The 24171-nt window shown below is 42.2% G+C and overlaps 1 protein-coding gene and 1 long non-coding RNA gene across 10 annotated transcripts in view; one reads left to right on the forward strand and one right to left on the reverse strand.

The window, feature by feature from the left end:
• Positions 1-24171, forward strand: part of LOC139083645 (uncharacterized) — a 59238-nt gene that overhangs the window by 28224 nt on the left and 6843 nt on the right. The window contains exon 2 of the long non-coding RNA XR_011540529.1: positions 19082-19161. This is a non-coding gene — a long non-coding RNA (uncharacterized lncRNA). The remainder of the gene's footprint in view (positions 1-19081; positions 19162-24171) is intronic.
• Positions 1-24171, reverse strand: part of C5H12orf56 (chromosome 5 C12orf56 homolog) — an 85621-nt gene that overhangs the window by 6883 nt on the left and 54567 nt on the right. For 5 of the 9 annotated variants that reach the window (XM_070621954.1, XM_070621947.1, XM_070621948.1 and 2 more), the window contains 8 exons: positions 23513-23586; positions 18939-19083; positions 12871-12977; positions 12141-12230; positions 7757-7880; positions 5376-5450; positions 4988-5062; positions 1206-1384 (listed from right to left, as the gene is read on the reverse strand). In XM_070621954.1, coding sequence (XP_070478055.1) covers positions 1206-1384; positions 4988-5062; positions 5376-5450; positions 7757-7880; positions 12141-12230; positions 12871-12977; positions 18939-19083; positions 23513-23586 — 869 coding nt within the window. The remainder of the gene's footprint in view (positions 1-1205; positions 1385-4987; positions 5063-5375; positions 5451-7756; positions 7881-12140; positions 12231-12870; positions 12978-18938; positions 19084-23512; positions 23587-24171) is intronic. The other 4 variants (XM_070621952.1, XM_070621946.1, XM_070621951.1 and 1 more) reach the window with 3 other exon arrangements.

Genomic DNA, 24171 nt, shown 5'->3' on the forward strand with positions numbered 1-24171 from the left:
AGAGTGTGGATGGTTGCACAACATTGTGAAATGTATAAAAACCAGTGAATTGCACTTTTTAATTGTTTAAAATGGTGATTTTCACACTTGTATGAATTTTACCTTAAAAAAAAAAGGGAGGGAAAGATTGGGTTGTGTGGGCCAAACAAAATCCTTTTTTTTTTTTTTTTTGAGCAAGATTAGCCCTGAGCTAACATCTGTGGCCAATCCCCTTCTTTTTGCTGAGGAAGACTGGCCCTGAGCTAACATTCGTGCCCATCTTCCTCTACTTTATATGTGGGACGCCGACCACAGCATGGCTTGCCAAGTGGTGCCATGTCCGCACCCGGGATGGTTGGAACCAGTGAACCCCAGGCTGCCAAAGCAGAACGTGCATACTTAACCGCTGCGCCACCAGGCCGGCCCCCAAAATCCTTTTATAGGTGCCAGAATGGAACCTACGGTGTAAAACCCCAAGGAAGAAAAACAGGGTCCACAAATTGGGCTACAATTTTGTAAAAGCTAAGCCAAGGCCATAACGTATGCCCCCACATCCTTTTGTGTCTCCATCCCAACGGGGGGCAAAGCTATGCCTGCTGCAGCCTTCCATCTTAAGTCAGACACAACCTGGGGTTTTTCCTTGACAGGTGCAAATGCAGGGCTGTACCGCTAAGTGCGCTTGGCTCTGCCTGTAAACAGGAGAGCCCCTGAGGTGCGGAACAAGCCGGCTGATGAAACCAGCGCTTGCTGCTGCTCTTTTCTTACTGTTTTATTACTGAGTAAGAGAGGATAAATGAAACCAAAAAACTAGTAACTGCATTCGTTAATTGTTTCTCCTTTAGAGGAGAAACATTGGGTTTTTTTCAATGACTCGGTTGAATTCACAATCCATAATTTACCCTTTCCTTCGGTAGGGTTTGTTACAGCATGTTAAAGTCATGACTGTTTCTGTGAGATGCTGGCTGCCATAGAGACGTGAGTGAGAAGCACTTCTTCACGGATAGCTTGATGCTTCACTGTCTTTTCTGGCCTGGGAATATACTCCAAATGGCAGTGGTTCTTAGGGCTCCCCCAAATCCTACTTGACTGCAGATCAAAGTGAAACATTATTAAAAACAAAAGTAGAATTTCCCATCGTCACTTAATCTCCTAAGTATGGGGCCGTGTTGCATGAAAATCAGAAACGGGTGGGTTTTAGTGAAGATTAGATTCAGACTTTTTCTTACCGGAATTCTTCTCTGTAGTCATTCCTAATATACTCGGCTAAAGTCTTGCTGTACTGCAGGCAGCTCCTGAGGATGCAGAGCTGCTGGTACAACAGAACTGCCTGGCCGGGACTCAGCAGCTGGAGCGAAGCTGAAAGCCCCTTCACCACTTGTTTCACAACACTGGCCACGAAAGTCATCTAGACGAGGAAAACGCGGTTACGTGGGGGCCGCACCTGCTCCAGTTGGAGCCTCCGCTGTGAGTCCAGGCTGGGCCCCAGCACCCCTCACACTCTGCCCTCGCACTATTTCTCATTGAAATGGGACTCAGAGCACCAGACCATAGACCAACTAGGTTTGCCAACTGCCCCCCTACAAGGAAAATCAGAACAAGGACTGACTGTCAAGGAAGTTCGGCTCCAAAGCGGAAGGAGAACATCGCAAGCAGGAGTGAGGATAGTGGGGGGCTCAGAAAGGTCTACGCCTCCTCCAGGAGGGAAGGTGGTTTCTCCTCTGTTCTACTGTTAAGAACAAATGGCCCACAGACAGCAACTGCCCGTGACCTTTCAAAGAAGGTTCCTACAAGGCAGTGGTTCTCACACGTTAGTATGCATAGAAGGCACCTAGGCCGCTCACTCAACATGCAGAATCCTGGGCCCATCTCCAGGGATCTACCATAAGCAATTCTGATGGATTCGTTCCCTGGACCACACCTTGAGAACACTAAGTGAGAAAGCAAAGAAAACCAGGCTTGACACAAGCAAGTAACGTGTTTTTTTGGTTTTGGGTTTTTTAAATTTTTTTAATTTTTAATTTTTTTTAAAGATTGGCACCTGAGCTAACAACTGTTGCCAATCTTTTTTTTTTTTCTGCTTTATCTCCCCAACTTCCCCACCTCCACCCCCGTACACAGTTGTTTATCTTAGGTGCAGGTCCTTCTAGCTGTGGCATGTGGGACACTGCCTCAACGTGGCCTGACAAGCCGTGTGCTGTCCGCACCCAGGATCCGAACTGGCAAAACCCTGGGCCGCCGCAGCAGAGCACGCGAACTTAACCACTCGGCCACAGGGCCTGCCCCGCAAGTAATGCTGATGTCACTGTTAGCTGGACTTTTCGTCAAGAGCACTTCTGCTGTCATTTCTCAGGGGGAAATTAAAATGGAAAAAAGTAGCAATAATGTGAAGTTATTGGGTTCCTGCTTCGCACACACACAAAAAGCTGGCATTCACAACAGAACTAAATAAAAAATATGAACAATGGATTCCATAAATCTTTTTTTTCGCGGAGAGGGGTTGCATTTTCAAACTACTATCCATAGATAGAAGCCACTATAAAAATCAAGAAGGAATGCTAGCGCCCTTTCAAGCTCCAACCAGCAGGTCACTCTGCACACCTATTAAATTAGTATCAATCAATGTGTTGCCTTGTCTATTGACGTTGCTACTGGCCCTTCCTAAGTAGGGCAGGTGGTTTGAAGTGTTTTTCCTAATCCAAATCCATTTACACATATTGACTAAATATTGCATCAGGCAAACACAGACTGAGGGTAGAGAGTCTGCAGCAATGGAACAAAACAATGCCCATTTAGGCATTAAATTTTAAATTTCTTTAGCATCTTGCTCTGACCAAGTAAGAAAATCAGCCAGAGCCGACTGACATGCAGGTGTCATCAATGATCCCAACAGTTTCCTTGCCTGAAATGTCTCTCAAATACTCTGTTTCTACCCAAACTCTTTAGAACTGGGCTAATGTTGAAGCTCTCAACAGTCAGAGGTCCTTTTCCCACTCTTCATCCTGACATGGTTTGTGGTCACAGGCTGGCCTCATACTCGGCTCACTTCCTTTGGTGAACCAACCCTAGAGGTTGAGGAAGAAACGTGCCTGTTGCTTGGAGTCCTTAGGACCCCAGATCTCACACACTGGTTGAGATGACGGGGGTCTGCCACCACCCCACAGAAAAAGGCAGAGTCTGGCCTCTTGGACATACGAGTTTCTGTTGCTGTGATGACTGTAACGTATGTCACTCCTTGAAGTGGGCCTGAGTCTGGTGAGGGTCCGTGTGCTGCTAAAGCAGCCAAGTTCATGGGCTCGATCTCTGCATAAGGCAGTTGGCTATACTACTGAAAAGTGTACCCTCAGGCCCCAGCTAGGTTTTTGTGAACATAAGCCTGGCAAGAGGATCTGGATTCCCTAGGACAAGCTCGACATCACTCTAGAAAAACAGCTCAAAGCAGGGAACTGCTGATGTCACTGGGGGCACGTTTCTACATGGAAAGAGAACGTATTACCTCATGGCGGAGCCTCCATTAGCAAGGAAAATTTAGTTTGGATTACTACTTTTTGAAGAGATTTCCAATTAAATGTATGTGGATTGAATGTACGACTACATGAATGAATAAAGGGAGACTACGTTTGGGGAGATGAGAAGAGATTAAAGGATGAGGCCTTTATTAGGATTAATTCAGCAGGTATTTCACTGAATATCTGTTATGTGTCTAGCACAACAGACAGCTCCTACCCTCATGGCACTTGGAGTCTGTTGGGGGAGAAAGACATTCTGTGAGTCGTGATAGACAAGGTTATGCTGTGGTAACAAACCTCACAAAATATCAGTGCTTTGCTTAAAACAGCACAGGTTTATGACTTGCCCACACTGCGTGTCCCTTATGGGTCGGTAGGGGGTTCTGCTCATTGTAGTCACTCAGGACCGTATGGAATGTCCCCAGTCACAGGCCAGAAGGAAAAGGGAATGCAGGGAAGCATGCAGTGGCTCCTGAACCCTGTGGCAAGGCGACTTCTGCTCACAGGCCCTTGGCCAAAGCAAGAACAGAGACCCACCAAACTTCAAGCGGGGAGGGAGGTACAATCCTATCATGTGCCTGGAAGGAGAGAGAGCCAGGATACGTGTGGGCACCAATGGCTACCACAGGGAAGGACCAAACGTAAACTGCACAGCGACAAGCCCTACGAAGGAAAGGAGGAAGACGCCACGCTATGGTTATGTGTGCCTCAAACGGGGGGTCTGACCTAGTCAGAGGAGGCGGCACTGAGGCCCGAAGGATGAGGAGGAGCTAACCAGGTGGAAAAGGGAGGGAAACGCATTACAGACAGACAGAGGCAACCATCTAGGTCCCGAGAGGAGAGGGGGTGTCGGAGATGGGCAGTGAGTAAGAGACCCTCACAGCTGGGAGAGTGAGGGACTAGAGGAAACTGGGGGGCCGTAACACGCACAGCCTTGTGGGCCATATACGGAGTTTAGTCTTTACTCATTATGAGAGATTTAAAGCAAGGGATGACAGAACCAGATTTAAATTTTGAATAGATCCCTCTGACTGTAGTCTGGGGGGAAGACAGGGACAGACCAGGGAGATGAAATTGTGGTGTCAAGCAGAGAGATGGTGATCCATGGACCAGGAGGGTGGCTGCCAGGTCACAGCGTCCAGGTGATCCTAAGTGTCATGTTCATACTCACCAACCCAAACTCACTGTTTCAGGTACAGGGTCATTTTTTTCACTTAATTATACATCCAATATTTTAATATTCTGTTTCCTACATATATCTTAGGGTTTTTCATGAAATAAAGATCACATTTAAGATGTCATTTCAGTACCTTAAACATTCAGGCCCCAAACATAAAAACATTTTATTTTAATTAAATAACAAAATAATCAAATTTACATTTTGCTTCTGTTTTATAAACCTGACTACTTATGGACAAAATCTGCGTTATATTAATTAAGCACAAGAGCATCTGTTTAATTAGCCTTGAGTGGGGGTTTTGTTCTTGCTTCTAGGTACTTACTATGGGAGCACGACTTTGCAGGAAGGACATCAGCCAGCTCACAGCAAACTTTGTGGATCCCAATCCAAGATTTCCCTAAGAGACCCAAGTAAATAAACGAGTTATAGTCATGAAGGTCAAGTTGTACCTAAAAGGATACTCATTCTCAAATATATTTTATCTGGATTAATCAAATCTTTAAAAGCAGCATCTAGGAAAATAAGCTGGATGAGCACTTAAAAGCAAATGTAGCATCAGTGAAGTCAGCCAGTGTCGGAGACCATCTCTAATAGGGGCATTTTAAAAAAGGTGTATTATTAATCATATACTGTACATGTATCATCTAGAAGTCACATGATGTATATAATAATCACACAATATAATATGTATAATAAAATATCTGTTGTACCTGCTGAAAGACAAGAAGTATCTCGTATAAAAGTGCTGTAGCCGTGTCTGTGTACTCCAGGATGAGCTTCTGCAACTAGAATTTTAAATAATAATCAATGCAGTATCATTGGCAGAGCCAGAAACTGGTACTTTCTCCTGGTTCCCTTTCGGTACTTATAAAAGAATTTTTGATTAACTGAAAATATAATTACTGTGGTCAGTTTTCCTGTTCCATTTGGTTTAGCATCTCTCAAACAAAGCAGCTCTCATAAAAAGACTACATGTTTAATAATGGCTAAGAAAGTGGGTCAAGGAAAGAAGATACAATGACCCACAGAATACTAACACAAAAAGACTGCACATTGATTTGCAAAATCATTCAGATCAACAACCCTACTTTCTTTCAAGAATGCAGAAATGTGCTCCCCAGAATTAAGGTGGGAGATTCTCTGGAAAATTTAGGCTTATGCCCAACTTCAACTAGAACTCCTTCTGTGGTATGGGTATATATGGCTTACAGACTTTTTTTTTGCTCTCAAGAGCTCCAAACAGTTGGTGAGGCTGTCTTCTAGCCCATGGCTACTTGGTGCCTGAGAAGTGTCTGTGGGCATGCTTCAGGCCAACACATTTTCCCTGACAGTATTCTTTGCAAGGAAGAGCACTAGTTTGACATCTCCCACTCTATTAGACTGTGGAATGAAATTTATATGACCTGCTCATGGCCACACTAACAGCCCAGGTGCAAAAGATCAGCAAATCCCAAACCAGGAAATTCAGATCTGTCTATTCTGCCCACTAGATATTTTCATATGAACTACCACAGGCAAATCAAATCAACTAATCCAAACCAAGCCTGTTATTCCCCCTTTGAACCCACCCTTCTCGCTGTAATTCTCATCTGACACCCAGGCCAGAATCTGAAAGTCATCTAATCTTCACACTTTTATTTGCACATCAACCTATCAACTCAATTTCCTAAAAACTTCTGGAAGCTGTCCTCTTTACAACTACCATCCTTTTTCTTTTCTTCATGTACTTATTGAACAAATATGCATCGGACACTGTACTGGGTGTTGGGGATACAATGGAGAGCAACAGGGCCATGGGCCCTGCCCTTGTGGAATATACAGGCTAGCGGGGAACAGACGTCAATCTAACAATCAAATAAATAAATGCGTAGTTGCAAACTGAGACAAGGCCTTAAAAGAAAACTACGGGGAAGTTAGGAGGGCTCTGAAAGACAGCTTAGTCTTGTTTGGGGGTCAAGGAAGCTTCCTTCTGGCCCATAGCATCCCTCAGCTGGACCATTGCACTAGCTTCTTAACAGCTCTGCCTATCTGAGTCTTGCTTCCATCTCACTCTCTAATCCCGAATCCACTCGCTCCACTGTTGAAAGTGGTACCGTCGATGCTCCATATACAGTCTGTAATCATATACTCGTGTTAGATTTGAGTGACAGCTGTCTCTCAAGCACTCTATAAACTAATGAGGGCAGAGATTGGGTCTATTTTGCTTCTTGTTTGGCCCCCACTGCCAGCACACTGTTTACCTCATAATAGATTCTCAATAAATATTTATTGACTGAATGAGTGAATTTAAGAGTTTTTTAGGGGCCGGCCCCGTGGCCGAGTGATTAAGTTCGCATGCTCTGCTTCGGTGGCCCAGGGTTTTGCCAGTTTGAATCCTGGCATGGACATGGCACCGCTCATCAAGCCATGCCAAGGTGGCGTCCCACATGCCACAACTAGAAGGACCCACAACTAAAAATATATACAACTATGTACCGGGGGGCTTTGGGAGAAAAGGAAAAATAAAATCTTTATAAAAAAAAGAGTTTTCTAAAACATAACTCTGATTAGATATTTAACAACTATCAAATCATGTCCCATCCTTTAAAAAAAAATTATGTGTTGGTCTGCTCAAAATAAACTAATAATAAGCTGATTTATTCTTTCAGAATAAGTGCTTTCCAGGCAGTTTGATATTTCTAATGTTTTAGTGAAACCTTATAAGAAAAGTAACTCTCACTGAGTTTGCACTACTGAGATATGTAAGGAGACGGTAAACTGAGGCAGGAGAATTAACCCTACAATCTCTAAGATGGTGCTTTTTTACCCATTAGACTCTACTGTGGAATTACATATACAGAAATATTTGTATAGAGACAAACAGATTTCTCTAATATACACAGAATACTAATTACTTTCCTTAGTACACATGCCCTAAAACATAGAAAATGGATATATTAATACTGACAAAATAGCTAAGTTTTGAGGTTAATGACAAAATATTTAGTCCTTGATTTAATTATATTCCTATATTCGACAATATCACATTAGGAGACAAGAAGCCAGGACCGCTCTATATTATATTTTGTCTATCCCCAAATTCTCATCTCACCTCAGCATCAAAAGACATCTCAGCTAAAGTTGAATCGGCCACCAACTGGATATCAAACACAGGACAAGATTTTGGAATCTGAGGCTCACTAATTAAAATCACCAAGAGATTAAATAGTGTTCCCCTGAAAAAGTAAATAAAAGGCAATTAATGAGTAAAGTTTGAAAAGAAAAGCAGTGAAGCCAAGTTTGTGAACACTGAATATAATTAAAAGTAAGAAGCATTGCAGACCACTCTTGGCTGAACTTTTGGATCCTTGGACATGCAAACAAATGTCTAGTGATAAGACAGTTAAGTGCAAATATAATTTCTTGGTCTTTTAGCTCAGAGCAACTATAGTTCTGGAAGTTCATATAGCTTGGAAAAATCCGGATTTAAGGGAAGTTTGGGTGATTTCAATTAGAGCACTATTTTCCAAAGGGCTTTTTATGGATTACTAATTCCAAGAAATATTATAGTCAAAATAGATTCTGTGGGCCAAGGAGGTATGGGAACTACCTGGTTATGCCACGTTCATTGGCTGGCTGCTGTCGGACTTCTCAGAGGTGCTCTGTGCATGTCCAGGACAGAGAAACGGTATGAAGCATTTCTTAAAATGCTCATTTGATCACAAGTTTTTTGACTCTAGAACCCTTTTTTAAACAAAGCATTTCAGAGGTTTACTATTCCACCGAAGACCACTAGCGACTAGTTAATAAAACTAGTATTAAACCTCAGGTCTTTTGCCTTCAAATGCAGTGTACTGTCCACTAACGTACACTAAGAACTCACTTAAATGTTACTAGGTTTGAATAATGTACCGCATTATTTGAAAATAAAAAGGAAAAAAAAAATCATGATTCAAAGTGAGCATCCTGAGGAGCGGGGTTAGTAACACCATCTTCAGATGTGTAGTACAACACATGTGTGGGGGAAGGGGAGCTGAAGGCAGACCACTAGAAACATCAGTTGCCTAATGGAAGACAGTATCAGGGTAGCTTCGATGGTAAAAGTAGAAAAAGAATTTACAGACAGGACCGTACAAAATTCTCTATAGCCATAAGCATTCCTTTCCTGATGGAATAAAGGAGACTATAAACAATCCTTGTTCAGTAACATTGTCGGCTTCGTAATCTTTTTACAATCATTTAAATCATTACCATGATTATAAGTTCATGGTTAACCAAAATTCTAATAAAAATAAAGTCCCCGTCCTTTCTCCAACTCAAAAACAAGTCTAGTTCTCATATCTACAAGAGAAGAAGAATCGTGTCAGTTAGCACATTTCTCAAAAAAGCAGGCTACGTCCTACAGGATATTCGCTAATGTTTTATTCAGGTTGTTTTAAAATGTCCAATCTTAGTTTTAGAAGACCCTTCCTAAATCAACAAAACATTCCATTTAGAAGCTTTTCCTGATATTAACTTTGAGTTGACATTCCATTCACTGCTATATTTAATTCTAGTCCTTTATTTTCAGCAACAGCTTCTTTTCAAAGTATCGCACATTCTAGGCTAAGAGAAGGAACTCCCAAATTCTGGGTCACTTGCTGTGATAATATATGAATTCAACCATAATAATACTGAAATATGAAAGGATTATGGCACATTTCAAGAAGAATACAATGAAGTGGGTTGAACTAATAAAATCTCCACTTATGAAAAAAATAAACAGGAAGATACTGAAATGAATAAATGCTTTCTTATTTGCTCAAGCAGAATTTAATTTGAAATCTACCCCTTCTGCCAACTCAATTTAAAATCCACTAGGCCAATAAGAGATGAAAGGAATTTTAATCTAAACAGTAGTTTCATCCTGAAAATAAAGACTTATTATAGGATTGACATGACAGCTTTAAAAATGGTGCCAATGGTTTGATAACTTTCATTTAGATTGTTATTATTTCCAATGTAAGAATTCTTAAGGTATTATAATATCTTAAAATACAGACTTTGAAGGACAAACTCATAGTCTCAAAGTCAATCTATGTTATTTGTGGTAGGCAGAATTCTAATATGGCTTCCAAGATTTCTGCTCCCTGGTATGTACATCCTATATAATCCCTTCCCCTTAAGTATGGGCAGCACCTGTGAATATGTTAGGCTCTCACTCTGGTGATTATATTATGTTAGATGAGAAAGGTGAAGGGATTTTGCAAATGTAATTAAGGACCCTAATTAGTTGACATGAGTTAATCAAAGGAAGGTCATCCTGGGTGGGCCTGATATAATCAGGTGAGCCCTTTAAAAGAGAGTTTAGGCCTTCCCTGAGCTCAGAGAGATTCTCCTGCCAAGAAGCAAGCTGTCATCAATTTCACAGTTGTAAGGAAATCAATTCTGCCACCAGTCACCCAGATGAGCCTGGAAGAGGGCTCAAGCCTCAGATGAGACTGCAGCCCTGTGAGACCCTGCACAGAGGGTTCCTCTAAACTGCCCAGATTTCCTGATCCACAGGAACTGTGAGATGGTAAATGTATGTTGTTTTAAGCCACTGAGTTTGTGGTAATTTGTTACAGGGCAGTAGAAGACTAATACAGTTACCTTAGACATTTACGGTGCTGGTTAATGCCATGGGCAACTTGATTCGACGCTGTGCGTATCAAAATTGACTGAAAAGTTAGGATTACAGCCACACTCTTCTATAGCAATATAATATATATATCGAAGGACAGGAAAAGAATTAGTCATATCAGGAAAGAGGCGTGATACAGAAGGGCTGACGTGGCCAAACCAAGTTAAGACAACAATTAAAACACAACACTTTACAACAGAGATTAATAAGTGATTTTTTCCAACTTCGGATAGAGAAATGTAGAGACCAAAAAGGGGGCAACACGATTTAGCCATAATTTCAGCGTGGGAGAAGACAGAAATATCAGAAATAATCTTAAATCTCCATCTTGGGGATTGAGGAAATGGCAGTATGATCAACTGCATAAGGAAGTATGCAGAGAAAGGAACAGAGTGTATTTTCCTTGTTTGCTGTAAGCAGGGCTCAACAAACTATGGCCTGCAGGCCAGACAGCCCAGAGCCTGCGTTTGTAAATAAAGCGTTATCGGCTCACAGCTGTGCCCATTCATTTATGTATCGTCTATGGCTGCTTTTGCGCTTTTGTAGTTTCAACAGAGACTGTATGGTTTGAAAAGCCAAAAATCTTTACTGTAAGGCCCTTTACAGAAATGTTCGACCACTCCTGCTATAATGTCCAGTATGCCCACAGTCCCTGGCACATAGGAAGTTGCTTAAGAAATGTTAGCGAATATTATCACTGAAATTTATTTGTAAAGGTCTCTGATAAATAGCCTGGACAAATATTACCAAAGGTTCTTATCCTTCCCTCTGGTTCAAACGTTTTCGAGTCCATAGCTCTCATCCTCCTTCTACTTTCTAATATAGGGAATTTAGATAAACAATTGATGAGAGCGGAAAAAATTAAGATCTTTAGCCAGAACATTGCCCAAAGATTTAATTCATAGTCTATAAATCACATGAAAAGGTCAAGCAGATAATACGCAAACACTTACTTTCCGTGGCAAAGAGTGCTATTGTCCCTCACTATACATTCTTCCATTCTTCCTTTAAATAACAGATGTCCCCATTGCCATCTAAAGTTTAGCTAGGCACATAGCTGTCCAACTACAGACACGCTTTGCAGCCCCTCTTGCAGCTGGAAATGGCCATATGCCTCAAGTTCTCACCGACAGAACGTGGATGGCAGTCTTCTGTGCCTTGCTGAAAAAGGAAATGTGCCTGCCCGCTATTACCTGCTTCCCAGAGGGTGTAACAAAGGCAGAAAGGTCCGTCAGCTTCAACCAGGAGGACAGAGAAAGCCTGAGGAAAGATGGCAGAGCAGGAAAAGGGAAGGAACCCAGGTCTCTGGCTGATGTGGTGGAGGAAAGCTCGACTATTTCCTCTGGACAGTTAGGTGAGAAGGGGCCACATACTTTAGAGTATCGTTAGGATGGCAGCTTACCCTATATGTTAATAAACCCTTCATCATTCACTCCAAGGTCACACAGTTACATATTAAAAGAAGCTACTGTAACTCCTGCCTTTGCAATGTCATTTTGCTGTTACGTGGATATAAGGGTACTCTGGAAAATTCTGGTAAGGACTCCCTGGTTTTCAATGTATGGTGAGTCATTTGGTCTTTTTCAAGTTCACCGAACAATGACAAAAAATAAAATTATGCTAACAAAATCTCTGTGCCCTTAATAATGCAGAGAGACAGAGAGAACTCAGTACACGCCAATTAATCTGCTCATGACAGGAAGAAGTGAGAGACAAGAGTCTAACAGATGTTCATGGGACTGAACAGAGAGGTGAGAGTTGTGAGTTTGGAAGACACTCAACAGAGTAGTTAATGGGTTGCAAACACAAGGCCTCAGTCTTCTAAAGACCTTACTCCTTAGCTGCCAACGTGTTCAGGCGCGATGACTCAGTTTCTGTTTCTCTGAACATCAGTCCCAGAGTCTGTACAATTTCAATGCATGCCCTAGAAAACAGAGAAAAAAAGCACAGAAATGGCACAATTTCATTACCAGCTCAGAATTCGACAAAATCCATAATCCTTGATAGAACTGCACTCAGATATCCATGTAGAAAAAAAGTGCAGGAAGGAAATTCTGTATATCAAATTGCCACCGTTGGTTGAGTGCCTACCCTGTGATGGCTACATAGTGAGCACTCAAAAATATTTCTTGAATGAATGAATGAATTGCTAGATGTCTGGATTAAAAGTCATTTTCATATTGTTTTCTCTACTTATATTTTTTTCTAAAGTTTTAACAATAATCACACACTACTTTCTTTTTAAATTATTTTTAATTATTTAAACTATTTCAAGTAGGTAATATTTGGCTTGAAATTTCAAAGGTAAAAAAGGGACAACAGTTAAAGGTGTCTTTCCTTTAGACACCCATTTTTACCCCTTTGGGACACCCAATATTACTAGTTTCTTGTGTAGTCTTTCTTTAAAAATTAGAACAAATTGTATGTTATTTTTAAAAATCCACGTGAAGCAAAACTTGCGGCACCATTCATCACTAGTACAGTATATATTTTGTCCAGTGCCTTCCGTTTATCTTTAGCACCCGAGGGGAAAAAAGATCTCTGATTATCCAGTTAGTACTTACACCAGTTCATCAGCCCTTCGGCTTTTATTTTGAAGCGCATTCTTATCCCTAGACTCTGGCAGGTACTCATGAAGTTTGCTCACTAGGAAATAGAAAAGGTCACTGGTCTGTGAAAGCAAGCAGGAAAGAAGATGGTCATTAAGGTCATCGCTTGGTAAAACTCTCTATCCTTACATAATAAAAATATGAAGAAATGATTGCTTCTTTGATTGGGGAGGAAGTGAATTACAGCGTGTCATTAATACTAGTATAACCCAAATTGAAAACATACTTTTACTTAGAACCAGGAGGCCACTGTTCTGGCGAAGAGAGAAAGAGCTAAGGCCTAGAGGATGAGGCTGGGGGACGCCTTCCACCCCGGCTCGACCATTAATGTTGAAGATCACCTGGCAGCAGGTGTACGGTCTCAGGCAGGTCATTCAGTCATCTTGGAGTAATATATTAAATGCGGGCTACCATAACCTCTGCCCTTCCAGAGTAATTTGGCCTTTGCGAGGATACGATGAAATGCTGGCTAGACAAGGTCTCATTTTAGGATGTTTGCTAATAAAAAAAACAAATGTGCAGCGCTAGGATCGCTGTTGAAGTGGTACAGAATGACAGCACTACTTTGCCAATACTGTGGAAACGTGGATTGCTGTTTCTGCCCAAATGAACACTGTCTTAAGAGTGGGGGAACCAATTTTTTGTGTGTTCCTATCCAGTCTCATGAGATAAATTAAGCATGAGAGTCAGCACTGGCCTGTGAAATCAGGCAAGTCGGTACTAATGAGAAATATAATGTGATGGCTTTTGTTCTATGCCTCCAGCGTTCATTTTTTTCCCAGGAGTTTTGCAACTTAGACTCTGTTTGGACAGGTACACGTGTGGTCTTCCTTAGGTGACACAGCATGAGAAGAGGCTGAGGATGGCAGTGGAGAGAGGGACAGGAGGAGGGGCAGCATGTACCCCAGGCCCTCAGAAGTGCCGGGGTTTATCCAGCGCCCTATAAATCAGCAGAATGTGGTGGCTTTACACACTGACTCTGGAGCCAGCTTCTCTGAGTTCCAATCCCAGCTCTGCTGCTGGTTAGCTGTATGACATTTGGCAAATTACTTACACATCTGTGACTCAGTTTCTTCATCTCTAAAATGGGTTTAATAACATCACCTCATGGGGTTGATGTTAGGATTAAATAAGATAGTATCTTTAGAGCCTGAGCAGTACGCAGCATATCACAAGAGCTTCAGGAATATCAGTTATGGTTATGATCTCCCACCTGCTCAGTGCTTCAGGCATTTTCACTCTTAAAATATCTCCCGCCTATGTTCATCAACATGAAAGAATCTCAAAAATACTATGCCCTGGGGACGGCCCTGTGGCCAAGTGGTTAAGTTCGCGCGCTCTGCTTCAGCGGCCCGAGACTTCACCAGTTCAGATCCTGGGTGCAGACATGGCACCACTCATCAGGCCATGCTGAGGCGGCGTCGCACATAGCACAACCAGAGGCACTCACAACTAGAATACACAACTATGTACCGGGGGGGCTTTGGGGGGGAGGAGGAGAAGGAGGGGGAGGAGGAGGAGAAAAGATTGGCAACAGTTGTTAGCTCAGGTGCCAATCTTAAAAAAAAAAAATATGCCAAAAGAGGCCAGACACAAAGGAGTGCATAGTGTACAATTCCATGTAAGTGGAATTCCAGGACAAGCAAGATGAATGTCTAGTGACAGAGAGCACAACAACAGTTGTCTGAAGACACGGATGGGAGGAAACTGCCTGCCCAAGGGCATATGGTAGCCCCTGGGGTGACAGAAATGTCCTAAATATTGACTGGGGTGGTGGTGGTGCAGATATATACAGCTGTCAAAACTCTTTAAACTCTATTCTTAAAATGGGTACCTTTTATTACATGCCAATTATACCCCCAATAATTTCTCCAAAGAAGATATACAAATGGCCGATAAGCGCATGAAAAAATGCTCAACCTCACTAATCATTAGGGAAATGCAAATCAAAACTATGAGATATCACCTCACACCTGTTAAGATGGCTACTATCAAAAAATCAGTAAATAACAAGTATTGGCAAGGATATGGAAAAACCGGAACCTTTATGTACTGCCGGTGGGAATGTAAAATACTACGGCCACTGTGGAAAACAGCATGGCAATTCCTCAAAAAATTAAAAATAGAACTATCATATGATCCAACAATTCCACTTCTGGGTATACTCCCAAGAGAATTGAAAGCAAGTCACAAAGAGATATTTGCACACCCACGTTCACAATAGCGTTATTCAAATATGGAATAACGTCTATTGTTATCTATGGAATAACGTCCATTGTTATCTGAAGTGTCTATGGATAGATGAACGGACAAGCAAAATGTGGTATATACATACAATGGAATATTATTCGGCCTTAAAAGAGAAGGACATTCTGACTTGTGCTACAACATTGATGAACGTGGAAGATATTATGCTAAGTGAAATAAGCCAGTCACAAAAAGACAAATACTGTATGATTCCACTTACACGAGATGTTTAGAGTAGTCAAACTCATAGAAGCAGAAGGAAGAATGGTGGTTGCCAGGGGCTGGGGGAGGGGACAATGGGGACTTATAGTTTAATGAGTATAGGTTCAGTTTTGCATATGAAAAGAGTTCTGGAGATGGATAGTGGCGATGGTTGCACAATAATATGAATGTACTTACTTAAGGCCACTGACCCCTATGCTTAAAAATGGTTAAGATAGTAAATTTTACGTTATGTGTATTTTACCACAATTAAAAATGGAAGAAAGAAAAACCTCACGGAGAAAAAAGAAAGGGTTAGGAAGGAACATGAATAGAGAACTCTTTCAGTCACTCATTCATTCATTGAACACAGAACGCTTGACTGCCAGCTATATAGCAGGTACTATGCTAGGTAATAAGATAACATCTTGAGCAAAACAAACAGACTCAGTGTCTGTACTCCTAAAGCTTACAATTTACTCAGCCTATGAAGAAGTGTTCTCATAATTTAAAATTTTACTTGTAATAAAACTTTTTAAAAGATTGTCTAAAAGAAAATTATACTCCATAAAGTTGATTTTAAAAGGAGGAAATTGTATATATAAAATTATATATATCTCTCTCTCTCCCCACCCCAGGGTGGGTTCCTAAAGGAGCTTCACACGACCTTGCGTTCTCCAGAGAGCCCAGCACAAGGAGGAATAAGACGCATGCCTATCCTGAAGAAGCTATAGAATATTACGGTACATAAGAAAAACATACCAGTAACCATAGTACAAAGGAGAATATCCACGCTAATTCTTGAGGGTAGGAACTGCGTCTGAGTCGTGCTTGCATTTCTAGAGCCTATGACCACGCCTGGCACAGAGCCAGGCATGCAATAAGTGTTTACTGAATTGTTGAAGAGAAAGTGCCGTGTGGGGTTCCATAGATCTGCTCTGCCCAACACGGTGGCCACTGGCCACATGGGGCTGTTTACATTTAAAAGGATTAAAACTGAATAAAATAAAATTTCACTTCCTTAGTCCCTAGCCACATTCAAGTGCTTGATAGCCACACGTGGCTAGTGGCCACTTTATTGAACAGTGCAGATTATAAAACATCCAAGAAAGTTCTATGGCACAGAACTGCCATAACAGATCAAAGAGAGGAAGGTACCGAAGTGGCCCACTGAGGACAACAGGAAAGGCAGAAAAATAGCATTTGAGATGAGCCTTGAAGAATGGGTTGGATTTTAACAGGAGAAAATGGAAGATGGAGTAGCCTAGAGATAGCAGGCAGCAGGGGAAAACATGGCGGGCTGGAAAGGACAGGGTGTCAAGTCATCCCACGCGGCTCGAGCTCTTAGAGGAAAGCGGTGGGCAGGGGTCAGTAGGGGCTGAGAGGGTCAGGCCTAGCTTTCTCCTCTCTCTACTTCCTTCCTTTGCTCTGCAGCCGAGGCCACCTGCATCAGGCCTGTTTTAAGACTGGAGACGACCTGCAGACCAACACTCCAGTATTCAACGTCAACCCTCTTCCTCCTAGTCTAACCCTCGGGGGTACCGGGCTCCTACGGGGACTCTGCCATAAGTCCAGTCCCCTGACTATGTCTGGTCTGTCCAAGTGGACTTCCTCTTTGGTCCTCAGTCCTTTGCCAGTCCTCTCCCAGCCGCTGGCTTCAGTCTCAGCAACACTGACGCCCTTGCTACCGCCCCAACCCCACATCCCATTAAGGCCTTGGTGCCCATCCCAAAGCAAGCAGATGTTCCTGGTGCCAAATGTTTGTGCAGACATCTGGCTGTGATGCCCCCGTGCTGCAGTGCCCTGACATTTCATCTTCCACCTTCTCCGCGTGGAGAACACTCTCAGCGCCCTTGGGCACGGTGCCTTCTCTGTGAGCGTCTACAGCTGCGTTAGTTCCCCCAGGGCCCGCCCGTGCGGATGTTGGCCCCTTCCGGATAACCCGCCTGCTGAAACAAAGGCCATGCCTGTCTGCGTTTGCAATCTGTGATAGAGGTCGTTAGTGGAGCGCCTTACATGCCAGCACCACGGTGTGTGCGCGTTGCTGGGTAGGGAGAGCCGCAGAGCCTTCTGAGCAAGCAGCACCACACACGCAGGGTCACCGAGTAAACCGACACCATCTGTGAGATGGACTGGAGAGGTCTATCCCAGGTGGATATAACAGCAATTCCTTTAGCTTTCCATCGGAGCTCCATTTCCATCTTCATAACTGTCTTGATTGATCATTTTGATGCCTGACCCTGTATTTTGCAAAACCCTCTGAAATTCTAGGGTCAAAACTTGGGGGTGGGGAGTGTCTTCCTAACAGCGTCTACCCAGTACAAGCATTGTAGACTATGCAGCACTCCATCCTCCTCACCTGTCTCCATGTTGGGGACACTTGACAAACTATTCTCTACAGCCACTGCGCCCTCTGATTAGAGTGATCAACCATCCCAATTTGCTTGGCACTGTCCTAGCTCTTGCACAGAAAGTCCCATGCCCTGGGAATTTCCTCAGGCCCAGGCAGACTGGGACAGTTGGTCACCCTATTCTGGGCAAACCAGGCTAGTTGGACATCCTACATGTGAAGTACTTGGAATCTTAGAAATGGCCAGGACTGTCTTGTACGGCTGGGGAGGCTGTGCACTTCACCACTGCTCAATAAAACAGTGGCAACTATTTATGAGACCACTGGCCAGAATCAGGATACAGCATATAGCCATCAGCATGAGCTCGGCCCAAGGGAGGGCTCACCCCTCACCTGGGCACCACACCAGCACGCACCTGGTCTTCTCAATACCTTCATCTGAAACAGACAGTGAAACTAAGGAAGAGCAAGCCCGTAACTTGCTGAGTGAGAGCTAGGTGGCTTTGACTCCTCAGGACTCACCGTTTTAAACATAACTGTCTGACACTCAAAAGTAATTTTTTAAATCATATATTTATTTATTTTTTGGTGAGGAAGATTGGCCCTGAGCTAACGACTGTTGCCAGTCTTCCTCTTTTTGCTGAGGAAGATTGTCCCTGAGCTAACATCTGTGCCCATCTTCCTCTATTTTGTATGTGGGATGCCTGCCACAGCATGGCTTGATGAACAGTGTGTAGGTCTATGCCCAGGATCCAAACACACAAACCCTGGGCCACTGAAGTGGAGCTCACAAATTTAACCACCGAGCCACTGGGCCAGCCCCTAATTATATTTTTATTGTGGGGGAACCTGTATGGTAAAACTTCTTGAAATCTACTTTATCATCTCATTGTCTGTACTCGTACATCTCGAATGCCAGAAGCTTCCCCTCTGATTCTCTCTCTTTTCTTTCACTCTGCCAACCCAACCCAACCCAGGTGAGCTACCATCTTTCTGCTCCTGCTCTCCTCTCTTCCCATCCCCCAACACACACAGATATACATTATTGATTACATCACATTTCACGTGTCAAGACAGAATTGCATTAAATTTAATCAACATTTTAAAATACAGCATCAGAATACAAGACAATATTTATTCACATTTTACTATATGCTTGGATATGCTGCATCTGATAAACAAGTGAAACAAATTTTAACGATTATAAATAAAACAAAATACCTACTTTCCAGAAAAGCCTTTTCAGAATGAAGTTTTTCTGGGCTGCTAATTTAAGTTGCGTAATTAGACAGAGCATCTTCCTCAAAGTATTGTCTTTAAGAAAGAGTTCAGATTTAAGTTGACTGAAGTGCTTAATTTTCTCCTCAGATCTACAGAAAGACAAGAAAATTTTCCACGTAAAAAATGGTAAGAAACAGCAGCCAAGGGATATCGACGATGATTGACAGGTTTGTAAAACTTGGTTACCAATGGAATTTTAATACAGTTTTGTACTTCTAGCTTTATTCCTCATCAGTAATGAAACTCGCTACCCGCAACTGAGCTATTTATTACTCTGCAAACATACTTTTTGCCCAGGCCCCTTTACCCAAGCTGCATGCACAACAGGAATACTCTCACAGGCCCTGTAAACTTCTGTCTCTCGTAGTCTAGCTCAGAGTTCGTTCACATTACATTTACCACAATCCGGGAATCATATGTAATGTTATTTGCTTAATATTTTTTCTTTAAATTAACTCACTTTTTTTTTTTTTTGCCTAGAAGAGTTATTTATAAAGAAAACTTCGTATCACTACTTTACAGAGAAAAAACAGTATCGTTTGCTATAAATAGTGAGTAACTATAAAAACAGCCTGAACGCAACCCAAATTCTAAGTCGATGCTCCATATTATGGGTCTCAGGTCCGCTCTCTCTGACAAAAGAGCAGAGGAGCGTGTCAGGGAGCTGCCACTGCTGGCACCAGCCGAGGGGTCCTCCCTAACGAGATCAGACGAGTTGGAAAAGGGAACCACTTTTTCACCACGGAATTCAAAGTCATTTCACACCATGGCAAAGCACCACACGAAATCACTTCCCATCACCGACCCAGGTGTGTTCCACACTTCAGGAAAAGCTGGCTTAGCTGAAACGAGTACAGCTTCTCCTTGGAGCTTTCCCTCACTCCACACGAATGGGGACCCTCTCCCGTGGCGCTTTCCCACGCTTCTTCTATCACACTAATCCTATTTCACTCCACTGTAGTTATGTGTGTACTTGTCCTGGCTCCTCGGCTGATTTTCAACACCTTGAAAAAACGTTATCGGGTTAAATACTGTTTCCCTCTCCCACGTGCTCAGTGAGAACTTGCACTTAAATGAGCGTGGACTCTGCGGCAGGCGCTGGCCTGGGTGTGTTCACAGACCAGCTCCTTCAGTCCCAGTAAGGGGGATGAGCTGGGAATTACTACCCCATTTACAGGATGGTGGAGAGGTTAAGTAACCCGGCCAAGCTCACGCAGCTAGTGATTCAGAAAAGGAGAGAAAAAAGTAACAGTAGGAGAGATGTTTCATGTTCTGTGTAGGTCGATGGCAACTTCGTAGAATTTCTGACTTGAAATAGAAATATTTTTACCACTTCCTGCACAAATCTTCATATCAGCCATTTATTCCCAATAATGCTACATGGAATCTTGGTTCTTGGAACGTGCAAACTTAACCACTGCGCCACCGGGCCGGTCCCTGAAACTATTATTTTTAAAACAAATTTTATTAAGAAAAAGCACACTAATTTCTTCACCTAAAAATCAATTCATCTATAAATTGAGGTCTTATATACATCATAAATTTAAGTTAGACTCAGCAGTCTACATTTCCAAAGAGAAGTTATATATAATCACAGTTTCTTTGAACGTTCAGAGAAGATTTGCTTTTATATAGATGACAGACTTCCTTTGACTAATTTAAATAAGGAAAAGTCTCAGGCCAGAAGACTCCATTCTTCAATTTAGAAATAAGGGGAAAATTTTATGTTAATGTTAACAGACACTCTATATTTTCATCAGCTACAAAACATAAATTCACTCAAATAATGTGGCAAGAAGGAGTCTTGATCTAATGATAAGCCCTATTTTTCCTATATTTTTTCATTTTTCCAGACATTTAATATAAATAATACCTTACATTTGTATAATGCTTTATAGCTGGAAAAGCCTTTTCATACATCATCTCAGAAGTGCTGTGTCTATGTTCACAACGGTCAGGTTACAGAACTCATATTTATGACAGAATTCTAATTTGAAAACCCAAAGAATATTTATTCCTTTACAACTGCCTTGCAGGCAGAGACCACTTCTTGTATATCTTGTGCATATACTGCATCTCTCACAGTGCATTTTAAATCACTGCATTTTAAATGTGTTGCCTTCAGGAATAAACTTTGCAAGGAATATGCTTTTCCTGAGTCAAGATAGTGGCAGAGGGGCCAGCCCAGTGGTGCAGTGGTTAGGTTCACACATTCCACTTTGACAGCCTGGGGTTCACAGGTTCAGAACCCGGGTGTGGATCTATGCACCACTTATCAAACCAGGCTGTGGCAGGCGCCCCACATATAAACTAGAGGAAGATGGGCATGGATGTTAGCTCGGGGCCAATCTTCCTCAGCAAAAAGAGGAGGATTGGGAGCAGATGTTAGCTCAGGGCTAATCTTCCTCAAAAAAAAAGATAGTGGCAGAACTCTCCTTCTTACCTTTAGGGGTAAATTTCAAGCCACATATATACAAAGTTAGGGCCTATTTTATTATACAATTAGCTTTAAAATCACTTTAAATAAAGCACCAAAATTAAAACTGATACTTTTTTAGAGTGAACAAGTGAAAACATGTAGAAATTCTAAGCTATTTGTACTACCATCTTTTTAAAAAAGAAATCACAAACATTAACTCCTACATACCTCAGAACATATCTCAAAACAAACATTTTCTTACAAAATCATCATCACTCAATAAGTTTATTAATAATTCTTTGGTATTGTCTAATACCCAATCCATACTCAAGGGACCTTTATAGTCTTAAAAATGTTATTTTATATTTGGTTTGTTAAAATCAAAATTTAAATAAGATAGTTGTATTTGCTTGTTATGTATCTTAAGTTTTTAAAAAACTTTTACTATGGGAATATTCAAATATACAAAAAAATGGAGAAAGTTGTATAAGAAACTCCACATACCCATCACCCAGCTTCCAAAATTTTCAACATCCTGCCAATCTTGTTTTATCTATTCCCTTACATACACACACACACTCCCCTACCTATTTTTAAATTGAGATAAAATATACGTAACATAAAATTTACCATTGTAACCATTTTTAGGGGTAAAATTCAGTGGCATTAAGGACAGTCACAACATTGTGCAACCATCACTACTATCTGTTTCCAGAACTTTTTCATCTTTCTAAACAGAAACTCTGTACCCATTAAACATTAACTCCCCATTCGCCTCTTCCCCAAGCCCCCAGTAATCTCTATTCTACTTTCTCTTTCTATGAATTTGCCTAGTGTAGGTGCCTCCTATAAGTGGAATCATACCATATTTGTCCTTTATCTCTGGCTTATTTCATTAGGCTTAATTTCTTCAAGGTTCACCCATGTTGTCACGTGTGTCAGAATTTCATTCCTTTTTAAGGCTGACATGCCCACACTTTTAAGTCAGATTCAAGTTTAATTGTTTTAACAAAGATACTTCACAGATGGTGCTGTGTGGTCATATTACATCAAATAATGAGACACAAAAGTCTGGTGGTCCACTGAAGTGACGCTAAGACCGATCAATGAGTTTAGTTATTTAAAAATCACCCCTCCGTTTTGCAATTCTGCTTCACCTTTCTATCTAATGGTTTCATCCACTGAGGATTGTTGCGTGAATCTATCATTTCATTAGGATTTGCAAAAATGGTTATTTCCTAATACTGTTAAACCTTCCACATTCATTAGGCGGCATTCTGTAAAACGGAATTTGCCTTCCTCAACTCGGGCTACTTGTGACTCTGAACTGATCACGGTTCATGCAGGAAAGGCAGGAGAAAGCCTGATTCTCTCCATTTCTTGCTGATTTGCAGAGTAAGGAATCAGTGCCCTAATGGAGTTCAGTGCGTGTTTATTTCTTTCACGGGGGGAGGCAGGGGCGGCTTGCTCTCTATGATGCATCATTGTACACGTCTGATTACATCTTCTCCTAAGGGCAATGGGGAGCCATTCAAAGGCTTTAAGGGAAGAGTTACATGACCAGATTTGTGGTTCTGAAAGAGTCCTCTGTTGTCATGGAGAATAGTCTAGACGGGGGCAAGAGTGAAGTCAGAGCCCAGCTAGGAAAATACTGTAGGAGCCTGGAACAGAGATCACTGGGCCTGAGCACATGGGAGTGGACAGTGGATGTTATCCAGAGAACAAAGCAGCACAGTAACCGCACGGTGATTGGCTGGATGTAGGGGATGGTGAAGGGGAGAGAGAAGGGAAGGGTGACATCCAGGACTCCGGCTTAGGACATCTGGAGACAATGACATCATGCCCTGTGTTAGGAAACACAGGAGGAAGGTCAGGCCCCAGAAGGAAGATGCTGAGTCATGTTTTCAATATGCTGACTTTAAGGTTCCTCTAAGACATCCCAGAGGTGGTGTGCAGTGGGTAGTTGTGTTTGCAGACCTACGATTCAGGGCAGAGAGTTGAGGGAGAGGCATAAATGTGAGGGTCAGCAAGACACAGAGTCAGGAGAGGCAGAGAGGAGAGCAGTCCCCACGCAGCTGTGTGGCATCGTCACTGCTCACCTGTACGGCTTCTGACTGCCCGCAGCAGGGCGGAGCTCACTGACGGAGAGGGGGTCTTGTAAAAGAGTGGCTTTCTGAAAGAGGAAAAAGTAGGAAAAGTGAATTCCCCCTACTTTTAGTCAATATCATATATCTGTTGTTTAATTTCCTTCTATAGTACATGATTTGTTTATGTAACTCATTCCAGAGTTTGATAACACCACAGAGGATTTTTTCCTTATGCAGTTTTTTAAAAGTTTTAAACATAACATTTGCTCATTATGAAATAAAATTGTCTCTCAAAATCAAACAGTACAGGGGCCGGTCCAGTGGCGCAGCGGTTAAGTGTGCACGTTCTGCTTCGGCGGCCCGGGTTCCCAGTTCGGATCCCGGGTGTGGACATGGCATCACTTGGCAAGCCATGCTGTGGTAGGCATCCCACATGTAAGGGATGATGAGGCATGGATGTTAGCTCAGGGCCAGTCTTCCTCAGCAAAAAGAGGAGGATTGGCAGCAGTTAGCTCAGGGCTAATCTTCCTGGAAAAAAAAAAAAAAAATCAAACACTACAGAAGTGCAGAAAGTAGAAGATAAAAGTTCTCTGTCTCTCCCTCGCTCTTCCATCCTATTGTTCAAAGTACCTCACTATTATCGATTTGGTTTACATCCTTTCAGGCATATA

The sequence above is a fragment of the Equus przewalskii genome, chromosome 5 (genome assembly GCF_037783145.1).
Source record: "Equus przewalskii isolate Varuska chromosome 5, EquPr2, whole genome shotgun sequence".
In the NCBI taxonomy this organism is placed as follows: Eukaryota; Metazoa; Chordata; class Mammalia; order Perissodactyla; family Equidae; genus Equus; species Equus przewalskii.